Source organism: Mesoplodon mirus, assembly GCF_964341445.2.
Source record: "Mesoplodon mirus genome assembly, chromosome: 8".
Lineage (NCBI taxonomy): Eukaryota > Metazoa > Chordata > Mammalia > Artiodactyla > Ziphiidae > Mesoplodon > Mesoplodon mirus.
The window spans coordinates 72,268,829-72,290,563 of record NC_138984.1 but is presented as its reverse complement, the minus strand read 5'-3'; the positions used below and the strand labels follow the sequence as shown (position 1 = coordinate 72,290,563).

Below are 21,735 nucleotides of genomic sequence, written 5' to 3'. Positions count from 1 at the left end.
GCCTGGCCCGACAAAAACCTAGATAAATAATTCCGGTGGAATTTAGGAAAGGAAGGATATAATCCAGATACAGGGTAGGATGTAGGCAGAACCCTATGAGATGCAAACACAGGCATATACTTTAAAATACGCTAGATCAGAACGTTTAAGAGGGAAGTGTTGTGTTTTGTTTTGAAGTGAGGGTTTACTGCCATGAACACACCCGACCTGTATTAGAACGGGTGTGGGAAAGCGTCGGAGCAAGCATCAAGTTGTTTAAATCAGTCTGGGAGTAAGTAACACAGCGACCCATTCGCTAAACTCGTCGCCAAGTTCCCTCCCCCGGCCCGTTCCCCGGTGTGTAAGTAGCCGCCCTCCCGCCCCGGGGGAGAGCGATGGGTCCCAACCCCCGAGTCTCCTGGCGGGCTCGGGGGACGCAGGCTCTGCGAGGTCTTTCCCACACGCGCGCTCTGCTCCGGGCAGGGCGGGTCGGGGCGGGGACAGGGGAGCGCGGCGAGAAGCGCCCAGGGCGGCCTGGGAGGAGGGCGGCGGGCGGTTTCATTGTTTCCTTTCGCCCTCCTCCTCCCGCGCCTCGCCCCGGCGTCACTGGAAAGCCGCCCGAACCGCCCGGCGGCGGGTTATTTATAGAGCGGGCTGCGCGCGCGTCACGGAGCCCGGCCCGGCTGACGGGGCCGCTGACGCGCTTGGCCGCGGGGCCGAGTCCGCGGGGCTGCACGCCGGGCGCCGGCGACAATGGGCTTCTGTGTGTGCAGCTGCCGTCGCCGCTGGGGGCCGGGGGGAGGGGGGCGGGCGGCCGCTCCCCGACCCCCCCTCTCTCTCGCCCGAGACCCCCGAAACGTAACCGGCCTCTTCTGCCGCTGGCCGGGCCCCGCCGGCTGCTGCTTTTTTCTTTTTTAAAAAAATTTTATCAGTCAGTTCTCCTTGCCCCAACCTCCGCTTCCACCTCCCCCGCTCCCCCTTCTTGGCCCCCAACATGACGAGAGAGTGGGATTTAGCCGGCCGGGGGAGACCACTTTGTGCGTCCCGGGGAGCGGGACCCGCCCAAGGCGCGCCCAGCGGGGGACGCGGTGACCGAGGGGCCGGGAGCGCCAGGCAGGTAACGTATCCTGGACCTGGAGTGGGGGCTTTGTTTGGGGTCGGGGGAGGGGACCTGGGGTGGGTGTGGATGCCGGGCAGCCCTTCCGGGTCTCCTGTCTCCTCCCCCGCTCTCCGGACCCCTGGCCTGCCCGCAGGAAGCCAACCTGGGTGTGTAGCGCGAAGAGCGAAAGAGAAACTTCTGCGTGACTAGCTGAGGCTCCTCCGGAGAGGCTCGGATACTAGAGGACCCCCGCCCCCCTCCGCTCAGGCCCCCCCCTCCGCGCAGGCCCCCCCCGTCGCCCCTCCCCCGCCCACTCCCACCCCTTGCTTCCCTCCCAACTCCGGGGACATCTGAGTCCTCCCCCCCACCCCCTCGCCGCGGGTTCGGTCCTCGCCCGCCCCCGCCCCGCGGAAGGAGGGGCTGGCGAGGATTTTAGGGACTTCCTGGGATGCGGAGAGCAGCTTTGAACCGTCCCCTTTCAGCAGCCGGTAGCTGGGGAAGCTGGCTCCGGAGCCTCTCGCACGTGGCAGGCAGGCAGAGAACTTGCTGTGCCTTCTAGGAAATTGCAGTCGATTTATAATGCAGTTTCGCTAATTGGGAGTTCAAAATTAAACTTTAATAAAGCATTTGTGTCGTCTCGTCTAATTGTGAAAGCTTCCATCCGTCCTGGTACATAGACTCTAAGTCTCAAGTTAATGGCGCTAAGCTAGATTTCCCCCCCAAGTACAATTCCGTCAGCCGGCGTCGGCGCAGCTGGATTTCAGTTAGGTACAGATGTTGCTAATGGCAGCTTAAGCACGGATGGGCAGATAGCATACGGAATGCAACATGTTGCCATATGTTTCCTTTAGCCTTTCACCTCCAGGGATATCAATCACGTATATTCTGGGAGGAACTTAATGACTCTCTGAATGGCAAAATGAATTACCTGGTACAATTTATATCCCTTGACCTGATACGTTATAACAACAGGAAGGTAGCATCTCACAGTTTCTGTGGTATAAATTGAACTACAGAGCTACGTTTCAGATTTGTAACATCTATTTGTAGTTTGAGGGGCTCTGTCACACCATTCTGGCTGTAAAATCCGTTTCTGTCTTGCCCCCCTCCCCCCCACCTCTGGCTGATAGAAAGTTTATAAAGTTTAGCAAAACTGTTGTCTTGGTAACTGCCAATCAGCTGACCAAATACTAATCGATGAGGGTATGGAGAAATGGAAAATATGATTTCCAGAGCTAGGTACTTAAGAGCAGTCTTTAGGAATACCGTACTTTCTGAATCAGAAAATTAAAGGACTCCTAAGAAAATTATGTGTTCTGTGAGTCGTTTCAATATAACTCCTAAAGCCATTTATTAACTATTTGAAATTCTGTTTTTTTATACTTCAGTCATTCTTAAACTTAGGAAAGTAACTTATGGAAAAGTACTTAGAAATATGAAATATAAGAAAGATAAGAAGGACCTCCTTAGTAAACTAGTTTCTATACCCTTCCCTCCCTGCCTCCATGCCCTCAACTATGTGTGTACTTTGACTTGAATCCTGGATGTGGTAATACTGGTCGTTTGTTATTCCCCCCCCCCCCACCAAATGTCAGTGACGGCATACTGAGCTCACTGTCAGATCCTAGTGGAATGATTCTGTAATATTTCACAGGTCTTCTAAAAAAATACCCTGGTGATTAATAAAATATTTAATTGATTGGCTCTAATTTCAGATTATAAACATGGTTGTCTTTTACTGTATCCCTCCTTTTTCCTTCACTAATGAGGAGAGGCAACACTGAAAAACAAGAAATAAGGATAAAAAAAAAGTAAAATAATTTACGATAACTTTGTTTTTAAACTTTTACCTATTAAGGGATATCTAAAAGCTATAGACATACTATCTTTTAAAAGATTTTGCATCCAGCAATATGTGAACCACATTAATTCATGTGAACTGATAAACTAGCGAAATACACAAAATGGACATAGTCTGAAAATATACATATTTTCAGTCATACAAGTTTCATATTCATTTTTAAATTACAAGATAATATTTCTCCTTTCTTTTCTCTTTTTGTAATGACTGATGATTTGTTAACTAGTGCTTGAGTTAGGGCAATAATTTTGATAATGATTATCAAATAATATAAGATCTTTTGTGTATGTAAATGGCAGAAAATTTTATACAGAACAAAATAAGATATATCTGAGTTATGGCAACCCTTACTGGAGACTGTTTTTGGCAGTCTTTTAGTGGCTGAGGTTGTATTTCTCTCTGTAGCGTCAGCATTCAATGAGTTTTAACCTTGATCAGTAGTGAGGTTGTCAATAATGACTCCATCTCCATGACTTCTGAATAGACAGTGAATGTGTCCTTTAACCAGTCACACAGAACTCGCCTTATAAAGCTGTTATTGTCATGAGCAGATATTGCAGGCTTCTGTCAAGCCCCATGATTATTAACATGTTCTTCAAAAGCCAGGCTGAAAGTCCTGCTGTGCTTTATTTCAGAATTCAAGTCCATTAGTACATAAAATCCTAAGCAGCAATATTTGCTTTTCCTGAAGTTATATTACATACATTGTGAATAATTTCGGGCCCATAGTTTTTGTAGACAAAAACTATGTATATTTGTTATACATATATAGTAGCAAAAGCAAGATATGTATCTTGCATCATGACTTATTTTAAACAAAGATTTGATGGTTGTCCATTGTTACTCTAGATGAGGTGTCTGGCTGCCAAGGGGATCCCTATAGCTGGAAAGTAGTGGTATTGTTATTGTCTACCAGGGAATCACTTCCTGTTTTTTGAGCTCCCAACTTCACCTACCTTTTTCAATATGGCCCTTCCATATTGCTGATCTGAGAATTTGTTTGAATATGAAAACTTTTGAAAATGTGTTTGTATTGGCCAAGATTTTCACCAGAGTTTTTGGTTGCCTGCTGGTTTACAGTCTTAATCTTGAGCCGGCAGGTATATTTTAATTGAAAATTAAGAAATACTATTAGGACAAGGTATATTGCCCATGCTCTAAGTAATTTTAATTGTGATGTAATCCTAGATGCTTTCTATTTTTTTTAACCTATGAATGTATTTTAAAATATTTAAGATAGGACAGATTTATGCCTTTCTCAAGGTAATATAGGACAAGTTGTGGATAGGCATTAGACCTCTAATGGTACACTTCATTTGAGTGAGTGAGTGTGGGGAGGAGAGCCATCAGGAAAGAGTATATAGTCCCACTGCACTGGCCCTGTTTGCTTTTCAAACTTAAAACCACATTGCTGCATTGGAAACTTGTTTCTCTCTTTTATAGCCTTTCATTTAAACATGTTTAAAAAAAACTGTCAATCTGTAAATATTTAACCAGCCAAGCAGGAAACAATCTTTTATTCGCGACTATATGCAGCTTTGTTTTTACCTGGGTTAGTGTGGTGGCCATGTAAATAACACATAAAATTTTGATTTGGTGTTCCTTACTTTGAAGATGGACAGAGGCTTCTTTAATTAATCTTGCTCTATTTCATGTTCTGTATTCAGATATTGAAATACAGTATTTTTATACATTTATAAGATTGTGTTTGCATTTATTTAATTTATGTTTCTTTTTTTAAAGCGTGTAGCCTTGAATGTTTGTTCTACTTTTTTTTTTTCTTCACATCATTACTCTGGTACTGCTTGATGTAACTTGATTAGCTCCCTCCCCAGTCATGATTGGTAATTAAAATAGGCATTAAAATTAGTCACTTAGCAATTTTGCTGTTCAATTGGCAATTAAATTACTTAATTGCAATTAAAGTCCTAATTTTAATTGGCAAAATGATAGATGTAGATTTAAGATAATATGTATAAATACTTTAATAAGTGTCTATATAAGGATTACTTAATTACTCAACTTCAAGTTTATGCTGTTAACTTTAGAACTTTTAAGTGAGCAATGAAATTTATATTACATCTATTCAAAGGATATGGTAATTAGATTTATTACTTATCACTATAAGGGTCCTTGCTATAAGTTACTTTTGTAGTGTTAAAATTGTAGGCTTGATAATTGCAGAATTATGATAAAAAAGGGCATATATGTCTGTCATAATATATCAATAACATGTCTTCATTTTTTATTAAATTGAGAAGTTTCTATACGCCAGTTAGTCTGAGGAAAAAAAATCAAAAATGGTTATTTTATCATTAAAGGTAAAACAAAAACTAACCAGCTATGATATACATATGAAAACTATTGCAAAGTGTATGTATTTTATCTACTAAAAGAAAATTCTATGTAATACTGTGATGGTTACTAATGTTATCAGCTACTTCTAGAATTTCAAGTGTCTGAGATATATTCTTAGCATATAGCAACTTATTTTCAGAATCTTTAAAGTGTCTTTCAGGACTTTGTACATTTTAATGACTCCCATGTTTAGTGAAATCAGCAAGGAAATCTAAAACCAAAGTAACACTTCCTTGCTTAATCAAGAAGAATTCTTACATAAGAAAATATTGGTGATTACCAGGGGCTGGGAGGAGGGGAGAATGGAGAGTTATTGTTTAATGGTTAGAGAGTTAGAGTTTTATAAGATGAAGAGTTATGGGGGTGGATGGTGATGATTGGTGCACAACAGCATGACTGTATATAACATGACTGAACTGTACGCTTAACAAATGTAAGATGGTAAATTTTATGTTATGTGTCTTTTACCACAACAACAAAAAGAAAATTTTAAGTGGTTAATTTAAAGTAAATATTTAGGAGATAGTTACTGAGAGTCAAGAATTAGAGAAAAGATGAAGGATTTTTATTATGCAAATACTTTTTGAGTGGCATGAGGTTTTACCATATGTTCAGTTTTAGAATTTTAATTTATAAGTAGATGCTTCTAGAAAAAAAGAGTGCTGTTTTCTTCTGCACATCTTTCCACATTTCTAGAACTGAGTACTGTATCAAAGCAAGAAACAATTTTTAAAGTCTTTGCATTAAGTGGTTTGGAGTGAAAAATGGGCTGGGTAAAACTGAGCAAAAGCCACAACTACCCAAAATGTGAATTACCAGCTGAGCATTTGACTTATTCTCTAGGCATCTCATAAAAGAGGAACAAATGATTGCTTGATTAGTATCTTATTAATGCAAGTGAAATGGCAAAGCAAATAACCAAAAACCTTCCATATTAAAAAATGATTTTGTATTTTCAGAAACTGAGTTTTTTTCAAAGTGAAAATTTCTTTCTTCTATCACTAATGTAAAACTTCCTGCTGAATGGCAACAAATGCCATGGAAATTGTCCAAATATAACTTAAAATATGTCTCACTTTATGCTTAACATAGGCTCCATTAACTAATATTATTGTGAAATGTCTTCAAGTTACCTTGATTCTTATAGCATAACAGGTATATCTGTTTACTATATTTGAATTGTAAGAGCTAAGGGCTACTCTGAGTACATTTTGGGAGAATAGTGAAATAAATCCCTTAAGACCCCTTTCCCATGCATTAAGATACAAAACCCTATGGAATTAAATCCATGTTTGCTTTCTAAATTATACCAAAATCTCAATTTTATTAAGTATAATCTGCCTAGCCTTGCATAAAATAAATACTTCGGTTTAGATGTGAGTATGCATTATTTACATTGTTTTTTTATGAAAATGTTTTTTCTATATATGTACCAATATATTCTGCTTAATATTGGCTAATATCATAAAAGATAACATAGTAACATTATTTTCCTATATGCTGTTTCTGAGGTCATCTAATACTGTATATTGATAGAAATAAAACTTTTGTAATTTATTTTAGTTGGTTTCAAAAGAAGGGCCTACTTATGGATAGGATCAATTTTATTCCCATTTATTGTAAATTGTTAAGAACACTGACCTTCATTTGGGGTAACTTTATGTATTTATACATGGCAATAATTTAAAGTTATATCAGACTCTGGGCCCTGAAAGAAACATTATTGTTTTCTAATCGAGTTATAAAATAGTTTATATTCAAGAATCTATTTATGTTCAAGAATCTTGCAGGATTGCAGTCATATAAATGCAGAATTTCAGTTTCTTTTAGCCTAGAGCATCATTTGAACATATTCTAAAAGGTTGTTCAATTCTACATTTTGATTCCATTATATGTGTAATTAAACCTCTATTCACAAAAGCATTCTCTTATGTACTAGCAAATACACCCACAGGAATCCTCTTCTAAACTATAATTTATTTAAACATGTAATCATAAGATTTTAAAACATGCTTTCATTTTTCCAAACTAAATGCCAAATTTGAACTGCTTGGTGATAAAATGAAAGATTTTATTACCATTTTGACTTTTTTTTCTCCCTGTGAGCTAACAGTGAGTTAAACATGGACAGGAGGAAATAAAGAAAATCTGTTGTGAACCTAATTCCAGTGTTAAACTGTTTCCCTTTTTGAGAAATACAGAATAGAATCAAAGATTTGTAGTTATTTATGAATTCCAGCAGAATATGAATATTTTGGCTTGCAGCAAGCTCTCCTGGGGCTTGGCCTAAGTAGTAAATAGCTAGTTGTGTGTGTATGTGCTTGTGCGTGTGTGTGTGTGTGTATGTGTGTGTGATGTATCTTCCTGAACGTTGTGGAGTCAGGCCCCCTACTGACAGGATCAGTCAATTACAGACATTGGCCCTTCTACTGAGGCTGTTCCATCAGAATCTGGTGGGGACACAGGAGTCTGGAGCTTTGAGCGTGGTCATTCTTTACACTTTCTAATGTCTGCTGGATCCTTTTCACCCCGAGCACATCTGAGCCCTACCAAAAATACCAACCCAAGAAATAGCTTACCCAATAATGGGTTTAAGTGAGTTTATCCGCCTTGCATCCAGTGTGTCTTCCCAAGAAGACACACTTCCTAGGAGCTAGAATAGGAATTTGAGGAGAGAGAAAATTCATATGGACTGTAGAATAGAAGGCAAAAAAAGCCACCTTTTTTTCTCATTTTGATGTTGTATTTATTCAATCCATTTCCGGTTACTAATAATTGTTATAATAAGCTGCTGTGAAAACTGCGTCTCGATCTTGGGTGCCTTAAGACTTGAGCAAAAGCTCTGTTATCAAGAAGCCAGACTCGACAGGTTGCTGTTATAGAATAACCCATCACATTACAATGTTTGTCTTCCTTGGAGCTCACTTTAAGAACTCCAGCACATTTTCCCACTTACTGGGAAAGAATTTTCAAATTGCCCGCAGACTCAACCCAGGCTAAAGCCAAGTGTTTTTTTAAATGGTTTAAGGGAGGAGGAGCGTGTGGAGGGAATGTACCTACTTAGACGTGAGTATTGGTGTTTGGAGAATGATGGTTACAACCTTAAAGTTCTCCTGGCCCCCGCCTTCCTAGGAATATATTAAAAAACAATAACTGCCACTCCAGCATGGCTGCGCTTGAATTTCCGACTGCCTGAAAATAGCTGCTGGGAGCCTGGCCCACCCCTGGGATCAAGGAAAGCTCCCCCAGGCCGCGCGTCCTGCTCCCTTGTGGAAGGGGAAGGGAACCCGGGAGGGCGCCACCGAGCTAGAGCTGCTGCTATTTTGGGCCCAGCCCGGCGGGTGCGTCAATGCCTGAGCCCCTGCGTCACCGCCACCCCCACCGCTTTCCTTCTCCCCTGCTCTCCAAACTCTCACTTTTTCCCTTTCGTTCGCGTGGAATCGTTTCTGCCCACAGGGCGCTGACGCTACCCAGCTCATGCTAATAAGCTATTCTTCGCCCTCCTCCTCTCATCCCCCTACTTACACACCTTCACTCGCCACCGCAACATTCCCCCCCCGCCACCACCCAACACACACACACACACACACACGCACACGCACACGCGCGCGCGCGCTCTCACACACACTTCCTGGTTTTATTTTTCCTCGCGCCCGCTAGGGCACCGCTGAGCCGCCGCGGTGGCTGCAGTAGCAGCAGCAGCAGTCGCAACATCTGGGGGAAACTTAAGGTGGTCACGTAGGTTTTCCCGAGGATGCGGTGCAGAAGAGCCTGCGGCTTCTTGGGGCAGCCTCGGGGCACCTGATGGCAACGCCTCTCCGGCCGCCGGGGAGCAGGAGGCGGCGGGAGAGGGCAAAGGCTGGGGTGCAGATTAGAGCTGAGCGGCACCGTAAGGCGGAGAGCTCCACGGCGATTTCGGCCCGCCTGTACTGGGAACACCAGGATGGGGGTGTGCAAAGGGGCCCCGAGCCTGGAAGCGAGCTACGCCGAGGGGGAGGGGCGGCTGGAAGTCTTCTTGGGCGGAGGAGGGGGACGCCTCCGAACCCTCCCTCCCCCTTTAACTCCCCAGCCCCATGGGAGAAGCCCCGAGGCCCGTCCAGCTCGAGCCCAGGAACCCGGAAGGGGGCTTGCTCCCGGGAGAAGCGGCGTTTCTTTGCTAGAAAGCGCCTTGAGCCCTCAGCTTGGAGGTGGATTGACTTGCGAAGCGGAGTCTGCGGCGGCTGGGGCGGCTGCGGGGGTGCGGCGAGCTCCGGTCGCCCGCCGGGCCCCACTCCTGGGAAGGCTGAACGCACACACCGTACGCCTCGCAGAGATCTAGAACCACCCCCCCCTCCCCGCCGCTTCCCCCATGTTTAGTCTTTCCCTCTTGGCTCTCAGATTGAAGCTTCGAGAGCCCTTGTGCTTCAGAGGAGGGTAGATTTATTTCCCTAAAACTCGTGGAAAGACACGAGTTGATGGGCACCCAGTAGTGTCAAAGTATGAGAGTTGGTAAAAGGTGAGGCTGGGGCACCTTTCTGCAGAACACACCTGTTGCCTGGCGCTCGGCTGCATTGTCTGAGAAAAGAAAGTGGGTGACGCCTCACTTTGACTTTGGGGGTCCCTGAAGGGCTGGGTCACTGGCTACCCTCTCCTTTCCGCTTCCCTCCCCACGCACCACGTCTTCCCTCGCACGTGAGCACTGCAAGGAAAGAAGGGAACATAGAAAATAGGCCATACCTACTCTCTTCCACCTTGGTGTGTGTGTGTGTGTGAGAGAGAGAGAGAGAGACAGAGAGACAGAGAGACAGAGAGAGACAGAGGGAGGGAGAGAGAGAGAGAGAGAGAGAGAGAGAGAATATGCTAGATGAGAAGGCCGGGGACAGGAAAAAAGAGAAAAGGGGGATGCACTGGACTAGGGAAAGCCCACCCCAATTGCCTGAGCCCTCCGAGCGTCTCGTGTCATGGGACATCTGTACTCGCTTCCGCTAACGGGGGTGGCAATTGTGGGTGGGCGAGGTTAGGGTGCTGCCAGGCACGCCCCGTTCTCGTGCGATTCCAGGTGCTGGTTACCTGGCCCACGCCTGGGTCCCCTTCCGCTCGGGCTTTTGTTGCACCCTCCCCCACTTGTGAGCTGCCGGACCGCTGCGGCGGCGCGGGGATTGGCCGGGGGTGGGGGCGTGGGGAGGGGAGATGTCGAGGCTCTGTGGGCTGCGCGGACCTAAGTGGAGAGGTCACACCTCTTTCGGAAAAGGGAAAAAAAAAAAAAAACCTAGCTGGCTACCAAGGTGAACCCTGAACGGTTCCCACCTTAAAATCGGCCCTGCTCGTGACGTCAGGTCGGAAATATACCAAAGCGAGCGCCGGCCAGGAGTCTGGGGAGCGCGGCGGCTCGGCGATTGGGCGGCAGGCCGCTGACGCGCGCTGACGCGCGGAGACTTTAGGTGAATGTTGGCAGCGGCAGCGCGAGCCACATAAACAAAGGCACATTGGCGGCCAGGGCCAGTCCGCCCGGTGGCTCGCGCTAGGCTCCGCGGTCCCGCTCGCCTGCCCAGCCGCCGCCTTCCCCTGCTCCCTCCCCGCTCTCGGCGCCTCCGTTCCCTTCGCCCCTCTCGCCCACCCCTCCCCGACCCTGCCACCCCGACTCCCGGAGGGAACTACACTTTGGCCGAGTTGAATGAATGAAGAGAGACACGGAGAACTCCTAAGTGAGTAGGTGCAGCCCGTACAGCTCGCGTTCTTTTATCCTTCTTTCTGTTTTTGCACGTCTCTTCTTCCCGCTTGTGTGGTGCAGGTTCTCTGGAAGTGGGCGCCGAAGGCGCGGAGCGCGAGTGGGGCCGGAGGATGGGGAGTAGGTGTGCGCAGCTACAGAGGGCATTTGTCGGAACTCCTGCTTTGCCACCCAACAGAGGCTTCCAGGCTTCTCATTGGTGGACGTGAGAGGGAGGCTTGCACAGTTTCGGGAGCTGCGGACTTAACACGCGGAAATGTGCGCAAAGTTTGCTCTTGGTGCGGAATTGATTGTGGTCTTTGGACACGTAGACTCCAAGTCCTGTGTATACGAGGGACCTGGACGCTGCCCACAAAGTGACAGGGAGAGTGAAAGTTCTTCAGTTTATGTGTTGCTTGGGAACTGTATCACCGCGGCTGGCCAGCGTGCCCGTGTCTCTTGGGTACTGTTGAGTAAGGAGGGGCGGTTGGTAGAGTGACCTGTTACTAAGTTGCTTGAAATTTCTGGTTTTGACATATGCCGCGCTTGTGTTTGTGAGTTTGTCAGAGAGGCAGAGACAGAGAGACAGACTATTTAGAGTAGTTATGAAGCTGCGAAGTTACCAGAGGGTTAATATCCAGCACAGGCATATCCGTCAAGGGTCTCCTTTCTTTCTACTTTTTCTGGTTACCCTCCCTCCTCCATGAAGCAAGATTATGAAGGGGGGTGGGGGAGGAGAACAGAATTGGATGTTTGGCTTTCTTTTTCATTAGTAATACAATCGTCTATGCTCTAGAATGCCTTCCAAGTGGGAACATCTGAAAAGTACTAGGACACAAGAATGCCTTGTTCCAGCAAGTAGCAGATTGTGGAAGGCTGGATAGGAAAGGTGCTCAGCTTGCTATGTTGAGAGGTGCTTCAAACACCGGTGCCACTATTGGATATGCAGCATTTCCCTCTCCCTGAAACTGACTAAGATGCTCCTGAAAAAATAGGGTCCCCTGTTTCCACCTCTTGGCCATTAAAGATGAAAGACAAATTTCCTGGAGAAGTGAATGCCCATTCACCTGTATCCCCAAACCCAGTACTCCATCAAAAGCTCTTAGGAAATCCAGATGCTTCCATTAAGATTGCCTTCAGGGCTACCGGGCCTTGCTAACATTTTGTAACTCCTAGGGGGTGAAGGAAGAGATTGTTTTCACATTTTATATTCTTGACTTCTACTTCCTTCCCTGCTTCCTAGATGAAAAGCCAGTTTCACCACAGGAAAAAAAAATTCAAGAGAAGGTTCCAGTGCTGTATTTTATTAAACCCCAGTTTCTTCTTATTTAGTTTTGAATTAAACTAAAATGGAAATGACACTCCCCTCGCACTGCCCCCAAACACCCAGTAAAGGGGCCAATTTATTTCATCATAAATAAGTACATGGAATACCTTTCCTTCTTCAGAGGTATTCTCTGCAAGGATCAACACAGTCAGTGGGTGAAAATTTCTGTTGTTTCCAGCCATCTCTTTTAGACATTCATTTTAAATGCTGTTTGATAAAGGCTCCACACTAATTTCCAATTAAACAATCAAGAAAGGCATAGAAGGGCCTGCCTGGTGATACAGATGCCCAGCCAAATCTGTCCAGAAAGTCACCCTAAGGCTTCCTGTGTCTTTATTTCAGGGAGGAGATCTGCCAGGCTGGGCTCTCCACTGCTTTTCTAAAAATCTTGGAAACTTTGTCCTTCATTGAATTACGACACTGTCCACCTTTAATTTTCTCGAAAACGCCTGTAACTCAGCTGAAGGTTAGTGCAACTTCATTTTTTTTCTTTCCCTCCCCCGAGTTCCGTAAACGTCAAGAAACAGGGCAATGCGATCTTTCCCAGCAAACCCTGTAACTTAAGTTTTTCCCCCCCGACCCATCGCCTTCGGGAACAAGTTTCTCATTGTGCAATTCAACTTGATTTCTGGATTGAGCTTGCTGAACCCGAGCTTCAGAGGAAAGGCTCATTGAAGAGGGATTACCCATGAAAGGGGGCGGAGGGGGAGGCGCTGGAAATATCCGGGAATGGAGACTGTAATAGCTTTCTAGTTCTGGGTCTTTATTGGATCAGCCTTTCCTTGTCCTGCACTGTTTCGCTCCGCAGTATTCGCACTCTCCGCCCTTCCTCTCGCGCCCCTACGTGCTCTCTGACCGCCGCGGGCTGCCGGTGTAGCTCCAGGTGTACCCGAGCCCGGGAGAAAGTGTTCAGTTGACCAGGCTGAGTGTATATTACCCTGTTTCATTTCCAGCCATGCCTTGTGTTCAGGCGCAGTATGGGTCCTCGCCTCAAGGAGCCAGCCCCGCTTCTCAGAGCTACAGTTACCACTCTTCGGGAGAATACAGCTCCGATTTCTTAACTCCAGAGTTTGTCAAGTTTAGCATGGACCTCACCAACACTGAAATCACTGCCACCACTTCTCTCCCCAGCTTCAGTACCTTTATGGACAACTACAGCACAGGCTACGACGTCAAGCCACCTTGCTTGTACCAAATGCCCCTGTCCGGACAGCAGTCCTCCATTAAGGTAGAAGACATTCAGATGCACAACTACCAGCAACACAGCCACCTGCCCCCCCAGTCCGAGGAGATGATGCCGCACTCCGGGTCGGTTTACTACAAGCCCTCCTCTCCCCCGACGCCCACCACCCCGGGCTTCCAGGTGCAGCACAGCCCCATGTGGGACGACCCAGGCTCCCTCCACAACTTCCACCAGAACTACGTGGCCACCACGCACATGATTGAGCAGAGGAAAACGCCGGTCTCCCGCCTCTCCCTCTTCTCCTTTAAGCAGTCGCCCCCCGGCACCCCCGTGTCTAGCTGCCAGATGCGCTTCGACGGACCCCTGCACGTCCCCATGAACCCGGAGCCGGCGAGCAGCCACCACGTGGTGGACGGGCAGACCTTCGCTGTGCCCAACCCCATCCGAAAGCCCGCGTCCATGGGCTTCCCCGGCCTGCAGATCGGTCACGCGTCGCAGCTGCTCGACACGCAGGTGCCCTCGCCGCCGTCGCGGGGCTCCCCTTCCAACGAGGGGCTGTGCGCCGTGTGCGGCGACAACGCGGCCTGCCAGCACTACGGCGTGCGCACCTGTGAGGGCTGCAAAGGGTTCTTTAAGGTGAGCCAGGACGGGGGCGGAGGAGACAGGTAGGGGCCCCCTAGTGCCCGGAGCCTCAGAGTGCTGGCTCCACCGGGGTGCAGGCGCCCGGCGCCAACTGGCCCCTGACCGTCCGACTCCCGGGGTCCACGGGGGCTGCCCTGCAGCCGCCCCTGGGCTGCGGCGGAGGCTTCTGGGTGCCTGGGAAAGGGAAGTTGGAAGACCGGGAGACCCGGGGTCGCATCCGCCGCACGCAGCCGACCCGGCGAGCCCCCGCCCGAAGTGGCCGGAGCTGAGTTGGAAGAGGGTCATTTGCATGTGCTAGGAGCTGTCTTCTCTGTTCAGATTGAAATTGGTTAGGACAGAGAACCGTGTCTGAGCTAACCAAGTGGAACAGAATTCCCTATGGTCAAATTAAGTGATCTCTTTATTTCGCCATCCTGATTGAATAATCTTATCATTTTAAATAGAGAAGGTCTCTAAGGAATGTAAATAATATGAATGCCCACGGATTTGTATTTACTGAGCGTCTCCTTCTTCTCTTGGCATATAAAACACAGCAAGGAGCGGCAAGGTTAGCTCAAATGTTAACGCTATCAATTTTCTTCTGTTAAATGCCCTGGGGGAGGAAAAAGAGAAGAGAGAGAAAGAAAAGGAAAAAGAAAAAAATAAAAAGGAGTTGTGTATGTGTTTGTTTATGGGGAGGGTGTGTGGATCCCGGCCGTTCAGAAATTGTGTCTGGATTCCCTGAATTGTTGGATTTTCAAGAGAAAAAAAAATTTTTTTTTCCGGCCTGTATTGTCTCCTTTTGCAGCGCACGGTGCAAAAGAACGCGAAATACGTGTGTTTAGCAAATAAAAACTGCCCAGTGGACAAGCGGCGCCGGAATCGCTGTCAGTACTGCAGATTTCAGAAGTGCCTGGCTGTTGGGATGGTGAAAGAAGGTAGGTTGGGGCCAGCAGCCCACTCCCCAGTCTGCGCCTTTGGGGAGCTTCTGCTCCGGCCCCAAACCCACTTCCCAGAGCCGGGGCGGGGGCGGGGGGAGGTCTCCGGCTTCCCCCGCACCGGCCTCTGGCCTCTACGACTCGGCAGCTGCCTGCTAGCCCATCCTGCCCTAGGAGAAAGCCGCTAGGCCCTTCCCGCCTTTAACTATACGACCCATTGGGAAGATGACATGAAACAACCCCCCCTTTTTTACGCTTCTTGTCAGTAAAGGCTTTACAAGCGGTGGGGCGCTGCCCCGCCCCGCCGGGTGCCCCGCGGCTGCGGCCTTCCTCCGGGGAGGGGCCCAGGGAGCAGCTGGATCTTGCTTGCCCTCACCCGGCGATTCCTTTGCAGTGGTTCGCACAGACAGTTTAAAAGGCCGGAGAGGTCGTTTACCTTCGAAACCGAAGAGCCCACAGGAGCCCTCTCCCCCCTCGCCCCCGGTGAGTCTGATCAGTGCCCTCGTCAGGGCCCATGTCGACTCCAACCCGGCTATGACCAGCCTGGACTATTCCAGGGTAAGAAGCTGGCGCGGGGGGGGATCCTTCGGACAACTGACAGATGGGCAGGACCCCTTCCCCACACCCATCACTAACCCCCAGGCCCAAGGGATAAAGGAAGCATGCGAGGCTGTGGCTTCACAGCTCAGGGCAGGGCCACAGAAGACAGATGGCGTTGCTAGGGCTGCAGACGTGAGGACAGGGCAGAGGAAGGAAGAGAGGGTAGGCCACAGTGGTCAAACCTCTGTGAGGCCCCTTCCCAGCACCACAGTGCAGACACACACACACACACACACACACACCAGTGCCTCTGATGCCTAAACCAGAGGCAGTGCAAAAGCCCCCACTTGGGTTCTATCACCAGTCCTCCAATGAGATGCTTTAATCCTCATTCTCTCTGGTGCCGTCAGGGCGAGGGATGCCTCCTCCCGGGTCAGGGAAGGGGAAGAGAAGGGGGTATGAGGAATGGCAGTGAACGGGGGAATCAAGTGGTCAGATTCCTTTTTTACCCCAGCCATGAGAAATGTGTGTGCTTTAAATGGAGGAAATGTGCCGGGCAAGCCTAGAAGCAAACCTAGAAGCCACTGCAATTTTATTGAGATTTGCAAAGGGCGTCTCTGCTCGAGACCCACTCTGGGACTGGCATGAATACTAACGTGTCAATTGTTTTGTGGAGATAAGAGTGAACATTTCCCAGGGCTGGTTGGCACCGTATTTAGTCTGTATGGAAATGGTAATTTACATATTTAAAGCAGCGACCTCATAGCACCATCCCTAATTGAATTAATTGCCCCGGAACATCTAATTTCCTTACTGGTCAGAGAGAGGTTTAATTGTTATAAAAACCTGGCTCCCCTACTAGAAACGAGGTTAGCAATTTCACGGGTTATATATTTTAGAGAACCTCATTAAGTGCTTTTTAAAATGAAATTCCAGTTCCAGGCGAACCCTGACTATCAGATGAGTGGAGATGACACCCAGCATATCCAGCAATTCTATGATCTCCTGACGGGCTCCATGGAGATCATCAGGGGCTGGGCGGAGAAGATCCCGGGCTTCGCTGACCTGCCCAAAGCCGACCAGGACCTGCTTTTCGAATCGGCTTTCCTAGAACTATTTGTGCTGAGATTAGCATACAGGTAAACGGAGAGGGCGATCCAGAAAGGCTGGGAATGGAGGAAGAGAGGAATCAAGAAAGGAAAAGAAAGAGGAAAAGGGAAAGAAAAGGGGGAAAGAGAAGAGAACAGAACGGGAAATAAATGAGGGGGAAAGGAGAGTAGATAAAAGGAAGAGAAGGGAAGGAGTGAGGGCAGAAGCCTTAGATGAATGGAATGGAGGTGGGATAGGGGGCATTCTTGATTGTTATGAAATTAAACCCTTTCAAGGTCCACTGGCCTACGTTTTATTAACTCTTTGGTAATTAGGTGCCTCTTAAATCCCTCATTTATTGCTCTTCAAGTAATTAGTTGTTTAGCTTTTTTCTCTCTCTCTTTTTCTCCCCCTCCCCCTCTCTTTGGTATTAATTGCAGGTCCAACCCAGTGGAGGGTAAACTCATCTTTTGCAATGGGGTGGTCTTGCACAGGTTGCAATGCGTTCGTGGCTTTGGGGAATGGATTGATTCCATTGTTGAATTCTCCTCCAACTTGCAGAATATGAACATCGACATTTCTGCCTTCTCCTGCATTGCTGCCCTGGCTATGGTCACAGGTCAGTACCACAGGCACAGGGCACTTCTCCAGAACTGCCCAGTGGGATTCGTCCCGGTTTTCCCTTGCTGCCTGCCGACCCCCCCGGTCCTGTCAGCTAGCTAACTGCTCGGTGCATTCCTCTTTTGTTTCTGGTTGTGTTTTCTGCAGAGAGACACGGTCTCAAGGAACCCAAGAGAGTGGAGGAGCTGCAAAACAAGATTGTAAATTGTCTCAAAGACCATGTGACTTTCAATAATGGGGGCTTGAACCGCCCCAACTATTTGTCCAAACTGTTGGGGAAGCTTCCAGAACTCCGTACGCTTTGCACGCAGGGGCTACAGCGCATTTTCTACCTGAAACTGGAAGATTTGGTACCACCACCAGCAATAATTGACAAACTTTTCCTGGACACTTTACCTTTCTAAGACCTCCTTCCATGCACTTCAAAGAAACTGGAAAGAAACCTAAAACTGTCCAGAGGGGGCAAGTCACAAGGGCAGAGAGATCCCCCTGAGCTGCCTCAGCTCTAGCCGGCCCCCACCCCTTCCATACACCTTGGCCCTTGATCTCTAAAGAAAACAAACAAACAAACAACAACAAAAGCAAATACTGTTACTATTTCCTAACCTGCAGGCAGAACCTGAAAGGGCATTTTGGCTCCGGGGCATCCTGGATTTAGAACACGGACTACACACAATACAGTGGTATAAACTTTTTATTATCAGTTTAAAAATCATTTTATTGTTCAGAAGGAAGCCTCTTAATGTATGACGGAAAACATTTGGCCATGTTTGGTTGTTGCAGTTAAGACAAATGTAATGCACATAGACACATACACACACACCCACATTGTAAGGGGACCCACAAGTATTGCCCTTTAAAAGACTTCAAAGTTTTCTGCTGTAAAGAAAGCTGTAATATATAGTAAAACTAAATGTTGCGTGGGTGGCATGAGTTGAAGAAGGCAAAGGCTTGTAAATTTACCCAATGCAGTTTGGCTTTTTAAATTATTTTGTGCCTATTTATGAATAAATATTACAAATTCTAAAAGATAAGTGTGTTTTCAAAAAAAAAAGAAAAAAGAAATAACCACAAAAAAGGGACAAGCATGTTGATTCTAGGTTGAAAATGTTATAGGCACTTGCTACTTCAGTAATGTCTATATTATATAAATAGTATTTCAGACACTATGTAGTCTGTTAGATTTTATAAAGATTGGTAGTTATCTGAGCTTAAACATTTTCTCAATTGTAAAATAGGTCGGCACAAGTATTACACATCAGAAAATCCTGACAAAAGGGACACATAGTGTTTGTAACACCGTCCAACATTCCTTGTTTGTAAGTGTTGTATGTACCGTTGATGTTGATAAAAGAAAGTTTATATCTTGATTATTTTGTTGTCTAAAGCTAAACAGAACTTGCATGCAGCAGCTTTTGACCGTTTCCAGAGTGCTTATAATATACATAACTCCCTGGAAATTACTGAGCACTTTGAATTTTTTTGTTTTTTGTTTTAATGTCTAAGATTGTCAGTTAATATATTATTTTATGTTTGAGTAAGAATTTTAATATTGCCATATTCTGTAGTATTTTTCTTTGTATATTTCCAGTATGGCACACGATATGAGTCACTGCCTTTTTTTCTATGGTGTATGACAGTTAGAGACGCTGATTTTTTTCCTGATAAATTCTTTCTTTGAGAAAGACAATTTTAATGTTTACAACAATAAACTATGTAAATGAACAGAATTTTGTCTTCTTTCTGGGTTAGGAAAAATGATGACTAAACAGCAGTATACAATAGACAGAGTTGGAGATTGATTTGGGATAGGTCACTTATTCAACATCTGAGTTTCTGACAGCTTAGACCTATTCTGGCAAAAGGAACTGGGAAATTGAACTAATTATCCAGAGAATTCTGTACAGTATTTTTCCTTAACCGGAATTTTCCAGTGTGGCAACCTACATTTATCAGAATCAGGTGAGAATATCTCAACTCTTCTGATAACTTTGCCAGTAAGTGCAGCTTTCAGAAGAGAAGTTCAGGAGACCTAACAGCTTTTGAAGTTTTGCAAGGTTCGAAGTCCTATCAAGTTTTTGTCTTGCACAATGTTTAGAAAGTATCTTTTTAAGACTCAGAAAGTCAACATGGATTTGTAGTGTATTAAATATAATCTCTGATTTTTCCCACTCCTTGTAAAGGATCTTGGAGGAAGAGCCAAGCATTTTGGTCCCTTTGGGCCTTGGGTCGGTGGTCTTTGGCACAGAGCAGAATAGAGGCATTTCTTACAACTTTTTGTTTTCCTCCTTCAGTGAATAGTGATGAGGTTCAATCTGCAGTTTTAGAATAATATTTCCGTCTTAAAAGTTTCTCAGGTAAAGGACAAAATATCCATTTGTCAGGTCCTGGGTCTTGTCAGATACAAACAAGTTATACCAAAGTCTCTAGGATTCCACCCAGCACCAACTTTTAGCAAAGAAAGTAACTAACACTGTAGAAGCCACTTCTGGTACCAGCTTCCTCTCAGCGACCTGGTCCTTGGGTGGTGGAGGTCCAGCCAGTTTCGCCTCTGGACAGCTGTGAATTCATAGAAAGTGCAGGATGGGGGTGGTTTTCTTCGTTGGCCCTGGTGGATTTCAATTGGCCTCCCGGTCACTGAAATTTACAGAACGTGTTATTATTTTTTAAATGCAGAGTTAGAACAGTAAATTTCCAGGAGAGTTCTCAGGTTATTTTTACTTTGCCTTTTCTTCCTTAAAAAAAAAAAAAAAAAAAAGACATGTTTTACGGGTCGGGCAATAGAGATAAGGCAGGTCTCCGTGGTAATTTAAGGTTATTTACAAGAGATGCGTTTCTCTACAGGTAACTCTGAGGGGCAAAAGTGTGTGGCCACATAAGAGATTAAGTAATAAGCAAAATGTCCAATGTCCTAGCTTCCTTGAAAAGATGGGGCCTGCCATTTCCTTTGATTTTCACAACTTCTGCTCAACTAAAGCCGAACACTAATAAGCAGAGAGAAAGAGAAAGCTCTTTAGAAATGCTGGGAGTCTGCAGAGCCGTCAGCAGTCATCTCCCAGGTGTCTGCAACCCCGAGACAATTACATTCCGACTCAGAATCCTCGAGAGTTGAACCCAGAAACGAACTCTGTTGCAGTTTCTCCCTTAAGGAAGCGGCTGTGCATCACCCGAGGCCAGTGGGGTGTCAGGTAGTGCGCCTCCCGAGAATTTGGGGTGAAAGGAGGGAGGGATGACTCTCTCCCATGCCCGCGTGCAGACTGCACCGGCTCCGCGTATATTTAGTTGTAATTCCTAAATTGAAAAGTGGCTAGTCCTTTTCCTGCTTCACAGTTACCGAGTCAATTTCCAACTCCCGGCTGCGCACTGGGTTGCGCGGGGAAAGAGCCTCGCACGCATCTATCCTGCAGCTTCCGGTATCCGTAAGGCTGAGGACTTTTCCTGTCCTGGTCTTTCTAGGAGTAAAGCCCAAGAAAAGCAACAGACATGATGCGTTGCAAAAGACAGAAGTTTCATGGAACTCCTATAGAAATAGATTAAAACTTTATAATGGGGGCTTCATATAGCCCTCCTCTCCCCAAGTCCTCTTAAGCATTTCAGTTACTGTGTGTTGTTTCAGCAATGGAAATATTTTATCATTGTTCAGAAGACATGACCATACACTTCTCAGCTCTGAAAGAGGGTCTCATTTTAAGTCTTCAAGGTGTCTAGACCCACGTCGAGTGGTTGCTTAGAACGCCCTGAATTTATGGAGAGTTGCCCTTAATACAAAGCACGGGTGAGCAGCGCTCCTGCCTGTTACTTGGTGCGCTCCGCTTCTTTACCGTCCAGGCGACTGCCACAGTCTCTCCAAGAACCCAGGCGGCCCTGGCTCTGACTTTCCGCTTTCGCGGAGAGAAAGAGGCGGGGTGGGGGTGGGGGGTTGAATTTCTGGTCCTGATTCTAACGAGAGAGATAGCCTGGTCCAGAGAGCTGATAGCACCCTGCGGTGACAGCGGCACCCAACGACCTTACCTTGTGTATTTCATTTCGGTGCTCAACTCCATCCCTAGAGAGTTGGTGTGCCCCCTCCACTAAAAATACCGGTCATAAGTCTTATGGGACACTGGTTCTTAGAGTGCAAGGAGCCGGACAAGGAGAAGCAGATATTCCTGCCAACTTAAGAATGTCGCTTGAAGATTCCATTTCACTTTGCCATGAGAATCTCTCGGCATTATCTGCGCTTCAAAACTAATAGTCAATTACCTAATTGTATGTTAAACCTAGGCGTCGGCAGTGAATACTTCCAAGATACAAACACGTCTGTGAGGGGAAAGTTTTATTTCATTGCAATATTTTGATCACAGAGTTTTCCGGTACAGGATACATTACCATCGCGCCAGGCCCTATCCAGGGTAGCGATACCAGGGCCCTTCCAGGCATGTCGCGGGATGCGC

The 21,735-nt window shown here is 46.5% G+C and overlaps 1 protein-coding gene across 13 annotated transcripts; it reads left to right on the top strand.

The window, feature by feature from the left end:
- Positions 1-548: 548 nt before the first annotated feature.
- On the top strand, positions 549-19,022 carry NR4A2 (nuclear receptor subfamily 4 group A member 2). Of its 13 annotated transcripts, XM_082631539.1 has the most exons (9): positions 9,259-9,594; positions 11,068-11,262; positions 12,653-12,776; positions 13,281-14,129; positions 14,923-15,052; positions 15,447-15,610; positions 16,529-16,731; positions 17,122-17,300; positions 17,450-19,022. In XM_082631539.1, coding segments are annotated over exons 2-9 (1,908 nt in total). In that variant the 5' UTR covers positions 9,259-9,594; positions 11,068-11,260; the 3' UTR covers positions 17,707-19,022. The 13 variants fall into 13 exon arrangements, 12 of the variants coding, with proteins under 12 accessions (XP_082487661.1, XP_082487668.1, XP_082487662.1 ...); XM_082631535.1 differs by lacking the exons at positions 9,259-9,594; positions 11,068-11,262 and adding an exon at positions 549-1,096 and having other exon boundaries at positions 13,442-14,129; XM_082631542.1 differs by lacking the exons at positions 9,259-9,594; positions 11,068-11,262 and adding an exon at positions 549-1,096 and having other exon boundaries at positions 13,264-14,129.
- The last annotated feature ends 2,713 nt before the right edge of the window (positions 19,023-21,735 follow it).

Bases quoted from the DNA above. Each gene is read 5' to 3' on its own strand.
- NR4A2 (XM_082631533.1), top strand. From the start codon at position 10,951: ATGAATGAAGAGAGACACGGAGAACTCCTAAGTGA. The intron at 10,986-12,652 runs GTAGGTGCAGCC...TCTTTATTTCAG, and splicing joins CACGGAGAACTCCTAAGTGA to GGAGGAGATCTGCCAGGCTG. The intron at 16,732-17,121 runs GTAAACGGAGAG...TATTAATTGCAG, and splicing joins GTGCTGAGATTAGCATACAG to GTCCAACCCAGTGGAGGGTA.